General features: G+C 36.3%; 1 protein-coding gene across 9 annotated transcripts in view; it reads right to left on the bottom strand.

Moving 5' to 3' along the window:
• Window positions 1-14,363, bottom strand: part of RALGAPA1 (Ral GTPase activating protein catalytic subunit alpha 1) — a 212,502-nt gene that overhangs the window by 91,226 nt on the left and 106,913 nt on the right. For all 9 annotated transcript variants that reach the window (XM_043489272.1, XM_043489274.1, XM_043489277.1 and 6 more), the window contains 8 exons: window positions 13,411-13,627; window positions 11,966-12,142; window positions 10,092-10,244; window positions 7,288-7,481; window positions 6,951-7,049; window positions 6,050-6,205; window positions 4,581-4,709; window positions 1,568-1,693 (listed from right to left, as the gene is read on the bottom strand). In XM_043489272.1, coding sequence (XP_043345207.1) covers window positions 1,568-1,693; window positions 4,581-4,709; window positions 6,050-6,205; window positions 6,951-7,049; window positions 7,288-7,481; window positions 10,092-10,244; window positions 11,966-12,142; window positions 13,411-13,627 — 1,251 coding nt within the window. The remainder of the gene's footprint in view (window positions 1-1,567; window positions 1,694-4,580; window positions 4,710-6,049; window positions 6,206-6,950; window positions 7,050-7,287; window positions 7,482-10,091; window positions 10,245-11,965; window positions 12,143-13,410; window positions 13,628-14,363) is intronic.

The raw sequence follows: 14,363 nt of genomic DNA, 5'->3' as shown, positions 1-14,363 counted from the left end.
TCTCCTGGCTTATAGTCTATAGAAACTGGAATAGAATTCATATTTCATTCACTAAAGATTTATCACATATACAGACTGTAAGGTCCTTAAGAGGAGTGAACTTCTACTTACCTTTGTGAATTTAGCATCTAGCCCAATGGCTAGGAATTAATAGGTAGGTGGAAGTTACCTATTGTTTAAACCCTAGAGCTTTCTATGCAAGCTCTTTCCTCTCTGTCCATGGAATTCTCCAGGCAAGAATACTGGAGTGGGTAGCCATTCCCTTCTCCAGGGGATCTTCTGACCCAGGAATCAAACCAGGTCTCCTGCACTGCAGGTAGATTCTTTACCATCTGCGCCACCAGGGCAGCCCCTCTATGTGACAGTGTTATTATTATTTTTTAAATCACTTCAGCCATTACGTCCTACACAATGGCCAACAAAGTAGAAGGCCACTCAGTTCATGCAAATCACATATAGTAGGCTAAGCTAAGCTCAAACAAACTCAAAACTGCCTAAGAACACTGAAGCTCTTAACTTATTTTTGATTTTCAGAATCTTCTGAACGTAGAAGAAACCAAAGCCAGTATATTCCTAAAGAGTAAAGGCCAATTTGTATAATTTCAATCAAGTATCATTGCAAATTCACATCAGCCCCTACGATTTTATGTTTCAGTGAAGTTCACTTGTCTAAAAAATATCTGAGTATATTCTCCATGCCAAGCATCATGGTAAGCTTGAGGATGTAGCAGTAACTAAGACCTTGGTGTTTATTTGTCTAAAGTATAAATCAGACACTGAAAAATAACAAGTGTGATAAAGAAAAATAAAGGTGGTATGGAAAGTATATGCAATATTCCAGACAAAAATTAGTCTTAAAAAATTTTTCAGAGAAAGCACATCTGTTTTAAAAAAGTCATCAGCATGACTCTCAAGGAGACAGAATGCTACTGTCCTGTCCCTTCTTTATTCTCTTTTTCTAATTCTAGGGCCAACTCAGCTCACAGAGACCATTTGGCAATTACTATAACAAGTACAACTTCTTAGGACTGTTAAACCCACGGGAATTTATAGTAGCTAAGAGAGGTTTATTATCTGGGTAAGCAATTGCATGGTCACTTCAATTTTGCACCATCTCTTGTTTAAGCCTGTTAATACTTCAGGTACATGGGATCCCCACCCCAATTCCCTAGTTTCCTAGAGCAGAAAAGAATATTCCTTTACATTGTTTGATTCATCACCTTGGCAAACTGGAAGGAGAGTCAAATGCGCAGGCCGAGTGCCTTCAATCTTAGAAGCCTTATATAAGCAGCATCATATCTGACTCAGGATTTCAATAAATGTTCAGTGAGTGAATGAATGAATCCTAAGATAATGACATATAAGTGGGTTCAATAGTGAGAAAATGTTTCCACAGTAGTTACAAATAATAAAGGCTATGCTCCTAATGAACATTCCAGCCTTTGTGTCTGAGGGGTACAGCGGGCTAATGTTCTTTAAAAATTGTGTGGCTTTCTAGAGGAAAATAAAGAATGCAAATTTTCCTGAATGTACTGTTATGATTATAAATTAGTCTCTGACTTCTTACCTTAACATCTGTAAACTGAGACACAGCAATATCAGGGATGTTGGGATGGAGAGCAGGCAGTTCACAATACAAGTTGGGAAAGCAAACCAAAGATCCCAGAAGAACTTGTGCTTCCACTCTTGGTGCCTATGTATCAGATTTTAAAAATCTTTAACTTATCAGAAAAATTACTTTATTACCTAATCAGATTACACAGGGAAGTCAGAGTACAAGACAAAATTCAAAAAGGAAAGGGGAACACAAAAAGAGTAGGTTTTCACCTGTACTTTCCATATAAACTACTGTTATTCTCAATAAATGCAATGAACAAACAGAGCTTTCCTTAAGAGCAGCTAAAAAGCAGAAATGTGGCTGCAGCTAATAAGTATGTAGACAGGAATACAATTTTAGCTAACAGCATAAAATTACCCTAATTTCGAGGAAAAAATATACTTTCATTTTAAAGGCAACTTATGTATTGTAATAGATTGTTCTAATGAGTAGAAGACTCAGTGTCTCTATATTACATCTGTAACGACCTAAGGATAAATAAAGTAACTAGGAATGAAAATGTTCACTGTATCTTCAAGAAATAGGCACTAGCCTAGATGAGTTTTATGGTATTATGTACATGATAAAACACTACCTATACAACTTAATAAAAAAAATTAAAAATTATGCTTGGCAATAAATGCTGGAGAGGGTGAACTGTTGGTGGGAATGCAAACTAGTACAGCCACTATGGAGAACAGTGTGGAGATTCCTTATAAAACTGGAAATAGAACTGCCATATGACCCAGCAATCCCACTTCTGGGCATACACACTGAGGAAACCAGATCTGAAAGAGACACTTGTACCCCAATGTTCATCGCAGCACTGTTTATAATAGCCAGGACATGGAAGCAACCTAGATGCCCATCAGCAGACAAATGGATAAGAAAGCTATGGTACATATACACAATGGAACATTACTCAGGCATTAAAAAGAATACATTTGAATCAGTTCTAATGAGGTGGATGAAACTGGAGCCCATTATACACAGTGAAGTAAGCCAGAAAGGTAAAGACCAATACAGTATACTAACGCATATATATGGAATTTAAAAAGATGGTAACGATAACCCTATATGCAGGACACAGAAAGAGACACAGATGTATAGAACAGACTTTTGGACTCTGTGGGAGAAAGCGAGGGTGGGATGATCTGAGAGAATAGCATTGAAACATGTATATTATCAAGTGTGAAACAGATCACCACCCAGGTTGGATGCATGAGACAAGTGTTCAGGCTGGTGCACTGGGAAGACCCAGAGGGATGGGAGGTGGGAGGGGGGATAAGGATGGGGAACACATGTAAATCCATGGCTGATTCATGTCAATGTATGGCAAAAACCACTATAATATTGTAAAGTAATTAGCCTCCAACTAATAAAAATAAATGAAAAATAAATTATGCTTAGATTGGGGATGAAGGTAACGTTTCATCCTTTCTCTTTGGCTACATTAAGCCATTTCTTAAGTATCAGCACTGAATGTTTATTTTTCTTCTTCTGCCTTCTTTCATGCCCAAGAACCATCAACATCCACCTACTGATACAATGTTTTACTTAATTACTAAAATACCTACACACTGATGTATGTTTAAGCACGCCTAACAAAAACGCTAAAACAAATCTATTAGAAATATAAAACATCTTCTATACACATAAAACAAGAATCTATCTCCAAAAGGGTTTCCTCATGTTAATAAACGCTATAACAGAAGTGATGGAGTATTCTAATCTTCAACAAAATAACTCATTTCCATATTTAAAACATAATCTAGATTTACGGATACAAGGCCAGAGGCATAATGGAGCACAGTAGGCTCACAACCACTATCTCAATTAAAAATCAATTTTACTACAAAAGTGAAAAAAAAATCAATGACAGAGATTAGCTATGGGTTTTCTTTAAAGCTGAGCAATAAAATTGGGAATACTTGTTCAGGTATGTGGGGCATAATGGAAGGCACAACTGGAATGCAACTGTAATTAAGAAAGGTGACACCTAATCAAATTACTTTGTAATCTATCTGTCTAGGGATGGGGGGATTAACAAAAGGAAGATGAGATGTGCGGGATCTAAAATGAGGCTTACGCTATGGAGAACAGTGTGGAGATTTCTTAAAAAACTGGAAATAGAACTGCCATATGACCCAGCAATCCCACTTCTGGGCATACACACTGAGGAAACCAGATCTGAAAGAGACACGTGCACCCCAATGTTCATCGCAGCACTGTTTATAATAGCCAGGACATGGAAGCAACCTAGATGCCCATCAGCAGATGAATGGGTAAGGAAGCTGTGGTACATATACACCATGGAACATTACTCAGGCATTAAAAAGAATTCATTTGAATCAGTTCTAATGAGATGGATGAAACTGGAGCCCATTATACAGAGTGAAGTAAGCCAGAAAGATAAAGAACATTACAGCATACTAACACATATATATGGAATTTAGAAAGATGATAACCCTATATGCAAAACAGAAAAAGAGACACAGATATACAGAACAGACTTTTGAACTCTGTGGGAGAAGGTGAGGGTGGGATGTTTCAAGAGAACAGCATCGAAACATGTATATTATCTATAGTGAAACAGATCACCAGCCCAGGTTGGATGCATGAGACAAATGCTCGGGCCTGGTGCACTGGGAAGACTCAGAGGGACTGGGTAGAGAGGGAGGTGGGAGGGGGGATCGGGATGGGGAATACATGTAAATCCATGGCTGATTCATGTCAATGTAAGACAAAACCCACTACAATATTGTAAAGTAATTAGCCTCCAGCCAATAAAAATAAATGAAAAAAAATAATAAATAAAAATAAATAAATAAATAGAGGCTTAATTCTAATTAAATTATATATTTTTCCTGAACATCAGCTTGTCATATTTTGTCAACAATAGCTCTTCCTTTGTTGCTTTGTTAGCTGCATCTTGGTTAACTGCTGTTTGTTACATTACAAAGGATAGGAAATAAAAACTTACATTGAGAAAAGCTGAAGAAGCCACTCTGCCAGCTGCTACGATAAAATCCATAATAAGCATTGTGGCACCAGGCAAGCCGAGTGAGAAAAACTGAGGAGAGCAGTGCTTGATGATGGTATTGACAATGTCCTTAGGGAGAAAGAGAAGAGGAGGAAAATCACAAATGCGCAATCTGGGCATCAGCTAATCAGTATCCTTAAATACACATAAGATACGAAATAATAAAACAAGTAATAACTATAGGTGCTTGCCTAATAGGAAAGACTAATTTTAATTCTTCATAATAATACATGCTTAGTACTGTATTTCGTCAAAGGAAAGTAAACTTAGAACACTTTTTTTTTTTTTAACTGACATCAACCCTGGAGAGTCAGAGGGCTCTTCACTTCATAGGGTTAAAAATCTAAGGCCCCTGTGTTGTCAAACTTAAGTGCAGAGTAGTTCCTCCTGCCTCCTACTTGCTTCCATGAGATCACTTTGAAGTCTGAAGCTGCATGACCTGCTATGTGGCAACTTGGAAAATTCTTTTTTAGAAAAACTGAAGCCCTTAGATGATAGACATCTAGCCTCAAAAATCTAGACTCAGGCATTCTTGAGGGAATATTCTTAACTTGGTTATTCATTCATTTTGCCTTTGGAATTTACCATGAAGATGAAGTGCACCAGGTTATATTACTCAATCCAATTTACCTTAAACGGAGCTCTTTATCCATAATTAAGAGTGTAAGGTAAAACACTAATTATTTCAAAGTAACACAAGAAGTTTTTTTACTTTTCAGAAAGATATATCATCTTTGATATTAATTTAATGCTCCTTAAATGAACTGCAAGTGATATACGGAGTCTTAGAATAGGAAAAAAACTTCTGATCACTGCATGACTAGTTGAGCAAATTCTAAGTCTTAAGTGCCAGCTATGTGTGTGCTTCGTCACTCAATCATGTCCGACTCTTTGTGACCCCATGGACTGTAGCCTGCCAGGCTCCTCTGTCCATGAGATTTCTCAGGCAAGTACGATGGGGTGGGTTGCCATTTCCTTCTCTAGGGAATCTTGTGACACAGGGATCAAATTCGCCATCTCCTGTGTCTCCTGCATTGCAGGTGGTTTCTTTACCCGTTGTGCTATCGGGGAAGCCCTAAGCACGTGCGTGTGTGCACTTAGTCGTGTATTAGGACATTAAAGGAAGATGCTCTCAATGTAAGCAAAGGATGGTTCTTCAAAAACAAACTAGTTGGTATAACACTAGAAGAAACATGCACTTAATAATCAAGTTAATCTCTCAACTACAATAGCTTGTTTTGAAGTCATTTTTCAGGATAAATGATGTTATATATAGGAGAAATCAGTAAATAAATTACTCATATAAAGGAATGCTTTTTAATTCTACACCTTGAAAGTCAAGAGTTAAACAGATTCAAGAATCAAAGATAAAGTCATAAAGCAATTTCTTAGAAAGTACATATATTTACCTGATCAATATGAAGTAATCCACAATGCATTATATTGTAGAAATGTGTTAGAAAATCTCTATTTGGAGAAACATCTTGTCTCCTTTTCATTGTATTACAAATAAGTTTATAGGCATGTAATTTACCTTGTTTATATTTATCAGTTAACATGGTTGCCTACAATTAAAAGATGTTGTTTCAATACGCAAAACCAAAAAAATACTCAAAACCAAATACTATTTGTTACATACTGAAGCAACTGAATACAACAAGCAATATATTCGTTTTCATTTATCCTCTGTTGGCTCATTTTCTTTACTGAACCAAATATCAGAATTACTAGAATTACCTTTATTACTAAAATGATACAATGTAGGTGTGAATAACTACACACTGTTTCACTTAGGGAAATGCACCACACATATCAAATAATACTTAAAAGAATCAGTTCCTTAAAAGTACACAGCATACGCTATAACAGAAAATTGAAGTTTACATTTCATTTAAATATAATAGCATAATTTTCTATATTCATTATTTCAGTAATAAAATTGATGCATCCTAAATAATAATTTTGCTAGGCCCACTCCTCTCTATATAACCCCTAATGGCTAGTTAAAAACTAAGTGCTTTACAGGGAACTATATTCAATATCCTGTGATAAACTGTAATGGAACACTACATGAAAAAGAATGTGTCACACTCATAACTGAATCACTTTCCTACACAGCAGAAATTAACACAACATTGTAAATCAACTATACTTCAATGAGACAAATTTTTAAAAAGCAAAACAAAACATAAAACAAAATTAAGTGCTCTAGAAGACTACACAACAGTCTTTTCTCTCTCAAATGTTTGAGACTACATACTTATTTACTTAATGCAATTTTTAAGTTAATATTTTATATATTAAACTTACCTTAAAAAGCCAAGGTGTAAGAATTCTCAGTGGAGGAATCAAAACCGGTGGAGAAGGGGAGGTCAGGTTATCAGTTGAAATGCCAAGATTATCTCTAATCTGTAATTTTCAAATAAAACACAACAAATCTATGATATGACAAGTGTTCTCTTTTCTGGCTTACCTTACCTTAAACCTGAGATCTGGTTCCTACCACCAACTATATATTCAATCATGGTTAAGTCATCAGTCTGTAGTAGGGGACTGGGGAGGGAATGTTATCTTAGGTTTTTTTTATACTTCGTAATACTTTTTCTTTCTTTCCTTCTCCCTTTTTAGCTTTTGTTTCTTTTTTTACCTTAGCTAGATTCTGCCAAAGTTCACAGAGGTAATCGAAAACTTGAGCATGTATTTCAGGATCCATAATAGCGTTGACATCTCCCAAAATACCCAGCATCCTTCGCCACATTACAGTAGCAACATCAGCATGCCATCCCGTAAGAGTGCCCCCTGCCATCACGCTACAGCATTCGGACGGAAATTCACTGATTTCTACAGAAAAAAATTATACGTCAGTGTCAGTAATTTTTCCAGAGAAGTGATAAAAAAATACATAGGAGTAAAATTAATAATCTTAAATATCTACAAAAGTGAATAAGAGAAATGTCAATATGCCTTAGTGTTATTTTGTCCTGGTAAGGTCAAAACCTCACTAGTTCATAATTCCTTATTATGACAATATGGGCTTCCCTCATAGCTCAGTTGGTAAAGAATCCACCTGCAATGCAGAAGACCCCGGTTCGATTCCTGGGTTGGGAAGATCTCCTGGAGAAGGTATAGGCTACCCACTCTAGTATTCCTGGGCTTCCCTCGTGGCTCAGTTGGCAGAGTCTGCCTGCAATGCAGGAGACCTGGGTTCGATCCCTGGGTTGTGAAGATCCCCTGGAGAAGGGAAAGGCTACCCACTCCAGTATTCTAGCCTGGGGAATTCCATGGACTGTTGACTGTACAGTCCATGGAATCGCAGAGAGTCGGACACGACTGAGCGACTTTCACTTTCACTTATTATGACAGTAATTACTTCTTCAATAGTGCTTCTATCTAGATTTACCTAAGGAGAAAATGACACAGATACAAGATGGAGAAACTTAAGTTTTGAAATAAGGATCTTATTTATAAGTATGTACTCTCTCTTCCATCTAATAGCTATTTTAAGTTACCTCATCAAATTTAACAGAAAATCTCAGGCTGAAGGCAAATCCTGTAGGAAACAAGTCTCCCTAAGCTTGTTTCTTTGTAATTAAAACTTTCAAAGAATAATATTTCTGTTATTTCACAATTAAGTCAGGTCTAGCATCAAAAGGGATTATCACAATGGCATGAAAAAAAAAACCATAATCTAAAATTTCCATAATTAAATTTTATTAATATTGGCATGATTATATATAAGACCTACAGGTAACCTAGGGTCCTAGTCTCATTTCTGTCACCAATTATGTGATATTGTATAAGTTATTCAATAATCTAAGACTACAGCTCATCTGTAGAATAGATGGTTTAGGTAGGTATCATTATAGATCTCCTCCAGATAAAAGAAGTCTTTATCCTATGCAACGTATATAATGGAAAATGTAAAATCATTAGAAAGTCAGTGAAGGTTTTCTCTGCTTGATAATATCTCAATGTACTGATAATTTACAAAGTCATATGTAGTAGACATATATCCTTTACGCTTAATGTTTAACTTTTTTCTCTTTGCATGTAAAGTGTGCAGTAACTGATTATATTATTAAAAAGTTACTAAACACTCTTTCATAATAATAAAAACAGGCTTCCAGTGTAAATTCACTAAAATGAAATTTTTAAAAAACACTAGAGTTAATCATCACTGTTAACATCTTCTCTGTTCTACAGAAACTTCATAATACAGTGATAAATCAACTGATTTGTAACTACGAAGGATATAATTGGAACAACTGAGGATAACCGACTATAGACTAAAACTGTAGTAATAAATTAATGTTAAATATCCTGAATGTGGCCCTTATATTATGATTTTTCAGGAAGTGTATACTTATTCTTAGGACATAGTTGCTGAAGTGTTTAGATGTAAAGAGTCTGATATTTGCTCTTACATGGCTCAGAAAAAAAGGGCAGGTACAGTGGTGGTGGTGGTGGCGGGTGGGTGTGTGTGTTACGGTGGGGAGTGTGTGTGTGTGTGTGTGTACAGAGAAAGATACAGTGGTAAAATATTAACAACTGGTGAATTTATCTGAAGGATTTATGGGTATTCATCTTACTACTCTTCCAACTTTTCTATCAGTTTGAAATTTTTTCCATATGTTGTGGGAAAAATTGAAAATAAAAATCAAAAAGCCAAAAGACTGCAGGCTAAGAGGAAAGAAAAGGTCAGAAATAATCTATTGATACAAACCAGAAAATTAGGGCTATATAATTACAAGGTAATTGGGAATTAAGAGTAAGAGTACCTTAAAAAAAAAAGCAGGGAGGTGAGGGAGTGGGGAAAGGAGGAAGCAGGGAGGTGAGGATGGGGAGAGGAGGAAGCAGGGAGGTGAGGATGGGGAGAGGAGGAAGCAGGGAGGTGAGGATGGGGAGAGGAGGAAGCAGGGAGCGGGGGACTGGGGAGAGGGAGAAGTCATGTGGTTTTAAATTTCTTCCTTTGGCCAAAGAGTAAATTTCCTGCATCACCAATGAAAACTAGTATTTTATATTATTCATTATAACTATTTTATCAACTGTGTCCTTGGAAAAAGTTTTTAGCATATTTCCAAAATGATTTTTATCCTGATGCTTGTTATATCATACAGGGCACAGCAAAGATAACTTTTTATTAACTTCCAGTTTCTAAGGCTTCCCAGTCACTTTTAAACATTTGCTTAAGCATAAAAATACTTCATTTGGACTGCCTAGTTTATAATAATATATCAAATAACAAAAATCAGAATGTAAATATCTTTAAGGGCAGGGAAAAAATGTTATAGCAATAAATTTCCCAAAGACAGAACAGTTCAAAAGACTTATAATAATACTTATATAACATATATAAAATACACAATCAAATTTAAGATGCATTATTCAAGATCTCCTGACACTAATGCTCCCAAAAGTAAAAACGGCAAAGATCTAATTTTAAAATATTGCCTAGGTCATCTGGTGTCTGAAGAACAGAGTGGTGGAGCTTCTCATCGAGCTGTAGATCCTTCTGTTCCATGTGATCTATATTCAGGGTGGAAGGAGAAGGTGTCTGTGACCTGGATCCCAGAGCTGAATGGACTGGAGAGGCACTTTCTGAACCTGTAAATATAAATTCATAAAATTACCATAAAGAGTATATTTAATACCCTCAATCTAAGATGTAATGCTTAAAAGCCCAATAAAACACAAACTGAAAATATCATAAGATAAAACAGATTATATACTGGATGAAGAGTTCAATAAAATCATGATACTGTACAAGATTCATATCTAGCAGTCTCATTCCATGTCTACCATGGAACTAGTGTGGAATGAGAACGGGACTTACCAGTTAACAGGGACCATCAGTGAAAGCAAGAATGTCTACTCCCATTCCCGGTTCAGCTACAGAAACTCTGGTACCCACTGCTACTTTACTGACTTCAGGCTTGACGCGATTCAGAAGAGAAACTTCCTTATTGCTATATGCCACTACCATTGCTGGCTTCAACATTTTTCACTTAAAAGCATATTTTTGAGAGCCATCTGTGGTTTTGCAGATATAAGCATTTAATTTTTTTTAAATGGCTGAGGACAATTTCAATGAATACTGAATGAATGAATACATTAGAATTTGATAATTTATTCACTAGTTAATGGATATCTGGACTATTTTCAATTTAGCTACTATGAATAATGCTCTTATAAATGTTCACATATAAACAACTGAAATAAATACCTAGGGATGGTCATATAGTAAATGTATTGTTTAATTTTAAAAGCTACTACCATGATTTTGCATTGGCCATATCACTTTGCACTCCAATTAGTAATGTATGGTATTTCCAGTTGCTTCACATTCTCTTCAACACTGGTATTGTCAGGGTTTTTTTTAACTTGAGCTCATTTATTATATGTATAGCGGTATCTCATGGATTTTATTTATATTCCCTGATTACTAGTAATGTTGAGTATCTTCTCATCTAAATCTATGTTTCAGGACAACTACAGTAAAAGGTGTTATTGTAAAATAAGAACTTTTTCTAGTATTTCTCTTTCAGTAGTAATTTAAATTCTCCAACAATCAAACTGTGGATCCAACCTAACTGGCTCCTGTCTCCCACTCAGCCTTCATTCTGCAATGGGCAGATATTGCACCTATTATCCATCAAAAGGGCATCAAACTACAGTGGGAACCAGAGTAAATTTGGATAAGACAGTGGAACTCTTGAATATGGGTCACAGGCTGCTCAGGCTTCCTATGGTCACTGTACTGCTCTGGGAATAAAGTGACACCTTTCAGGACTCAATTTCTTGGACCCCACATGTCATATGATTGTCAGGTTTAACCACATATAGAAAGTTGTTGAAATTCATAATTGACTGTATAAATACAGAGTATTAGTAAAAACAGTTTCTTTTTGGCAGTGTGGTTTATCTTTTCAATAATATTTTACCAAAGAAATCTACAAAAATTTAGGCTAACTCTGAAAATCAATGAAAGAGATAAAGTGCAGTGCCCCTTAACATTTTTCGGTATTTATTTAAAAACTGCTGCAGGAAATGCTCTGGTGCAAACATCTATAAAATTCTGCATATGATATTAGGAGTTCATAGAGTTCCCCAAAGCTTATCCATGTGGACTCCAGGTCAAGCAACTCTTATAATAATGTTTTTTCTTTTTTTTCTCTCTCCATTGTTACATAAAGATGAGTGGGGAAAAAAATAACACTTAAATAGTAATAAGTAATAAATAAAATCTATCAAATAAAAGCCTGCAAAAGTTCTTTGGTGGCTTAAAAAAATGCATTTAAGGAATACATTCCCTTGAGTAACTTTACCAGTAACCGTTGCAACTTCAGTACAGAAAGCTTGTTGATTAAGGCTGCTCGTTTCCGAGTCGATGTGTAGAGTGGTTAGACTAGCCACCTCTTGCTCTTCGGCACTCTGATAATGGCCAGAACCTGAATCCATGTCAGCAGAGGATGCATTCCCAGTATCAGCTCCAAAACCAAAATCTACAGGAAGAAGACATGCTAGTGAACAGATGTTCTGATTACAAAACAAAAATATTTACCAAAGAGACGGAGCTACTTTATCAAAATAATTAAATATAAACACCCCCCCTAAATCTACTTCATATTTACATACCATTCAGGCAAGTGTAAACAATGTTAACACTTTGAAGTTTATAATTAGAAATAAATTTTTAAAGATCTTCAGAGCCTATTATTAACAAAAATAATGATAAAAGGACAGAAACACATATCATCACTATTCTTATCCATGTTTTCTGATAGATGGAAATATAGCTAACTGCTTTTCAAGTTTCACAATCTCTGAAAGAGATATGTAACATAAAAATGGCACATATGTGGTAAAAGTAATTTTTCTCTTAAAACTCATTTCCAGTCCAAGATTATAGTATATAATCCACGAGGGCAAGAAATACAATTCTCCAATGAATCTCCCAGCTCTTCATAAACTCACTTCCCAAGATTTTGACTCTCTTCTTTTAAATGTTGGTATCCTTCACTGACTGCCAAGTGTAATACAGAATTATAGCAGAAAAGCTATGCGGTAGTAATACAGCACCAGGTAACATCACTGATGTCACTTTAACGTGAAACGATTATTCAAGGAAGATTCTGGGTAATGGAACATCGACTGTAACTGTACTGAACATACTGAAGCCCTGCCCGTAACTAGATGTTAAGTGTTAGTCACTCAGTCGTGTCTGACTCTTTGCGACCCCAGGGACTAGAACCCAGCTGCCTCCTCTGTGCAAGGGATTCTCCAGGCAAAAATACTAGAGTGGGTAGCCATTCCCTCTTCCAGATCTTCTTGACCCAGGGATCGAACCCAGAGCTCCTGCATTGCAGACAGATTTTCTACTGTCTGAGATACCAGGCAAGCCCCCATGACTAGATAGTGGTCCCTTAAAATGACCGCATGAACAGTCCCTCTCATAAGCATGACTGTTCCTTATTCTAACACCAAGTCCATCCTAATTTTTTCCTCTTCTATGTTTGTGGTCTTAAGATACCATTTGTTTTATGAAAGAAAAGTGTTTTTTTTTTATGCCTTTAGTTGGCAAAACAAAGGAGTCTCAACTTGAAGTGATCCCCCAAATCCTTACAAAGTTTCACTGAAAATGAAATCAAAATACATATATAGGAACCAACATTAGAGAGGAAGGTGATGGTTATATAGTTCATAAGTCAGTCATGAACAGAAAACAAGTTAACAAAAAACCATATTGCTCAAGCAGTAAAAAGATACTTGCTGTCAAATTTTCGGCCATCATATTGGAAAGCGCTGAAAGAATCCGAATGACTATCTGAGCTGATAAGATCACTGCTCCCTGCACTGGCAGGAGAAGTCCATTCTGAGGGTACACCTGGGTCATCAATAGGACGCATTTGGTTTTGCTTATTCAGAATATCAGGGAGGTCTTTGGGAATTTCGAGGCTACCTGGACTACTTCCTCTTCGTGTCATAGTCTAAAAATTCAAGAAAAATTTTACCATTAAAAAATTTGTTTTTAGTTCTCATTAAGCATCTGAAATCTTTAATTTCCAAGATAATCATCACAATAAGTACTGAAATTTAGGGCATGGGGGCAGGGGGCGGGGACACTAACTGAAGAGTCTACGTAACTGTATGGAGTCAGAGCCCGAAGCACTGTTGGTCTGCCTAAATCAAAGAGTCAAATATCATATGGTGCTGGGCCTGAGACTCTGAAGACCTAAAAGGATCCATCAAGTGAATATTAAGTTAAGAAATTCAAATGGAAAAAAAAGAGGCCAATGGAAGAGGAAATTCCCTGGTGGTCCAGTGGTTAGAACTTCAGGTTTCCACTGCATGGGGCCTGGATTCCATCCATGGTTGGCGAACTAAGATCCTGCAAACTGTGTGGTACAGCCAAAATAAAGAAAAATTTAAGAAGAAAGGAAAATGTAATGGAGCTGCAGACTTTCTCTGAAGACAGTGGAAATCCAAGTGAAATAGCTTTCTTTTTTAAAAAAGCAACTCCACATATGTTTATCTATATAATTTCACATATATTTATATTTAAAATTGTGGGAATTGGGCCAGAAGACCTCTACTGTTACCTTTCCTGCTGATGGCTGGCAGCAGGCATCAGAGCACCCTAAGAGCAAAGATGAAAAACAAAGAGCTAGCAAGGTAGTGGCTTATAATGCAGTAGCTGAGCAACCATGTATACCAGTCTTTCAC

The sequence above is a fragment of the Cervus canadensis genome, chromosome 17 (genome assembly GCF_019320065.1).
Source record: "Cervus canadensis isolate Bull #8, Minnesota chromosome 17, ASM1932006v1, whole genome shotgun sequence".
In the NCBI taxonomy this organism is placed as follows: Eukaryota; Metazoa; Chordata; class Mammalia; order Artiodactyla; family Cervidae; genus Cervus; species Cervus canadensis.
The sequence above is the reverse complement of the archived record's forward strand: the minus strand, read 5'-3'. Positions and strand labels throughout refer to the sequence as shown.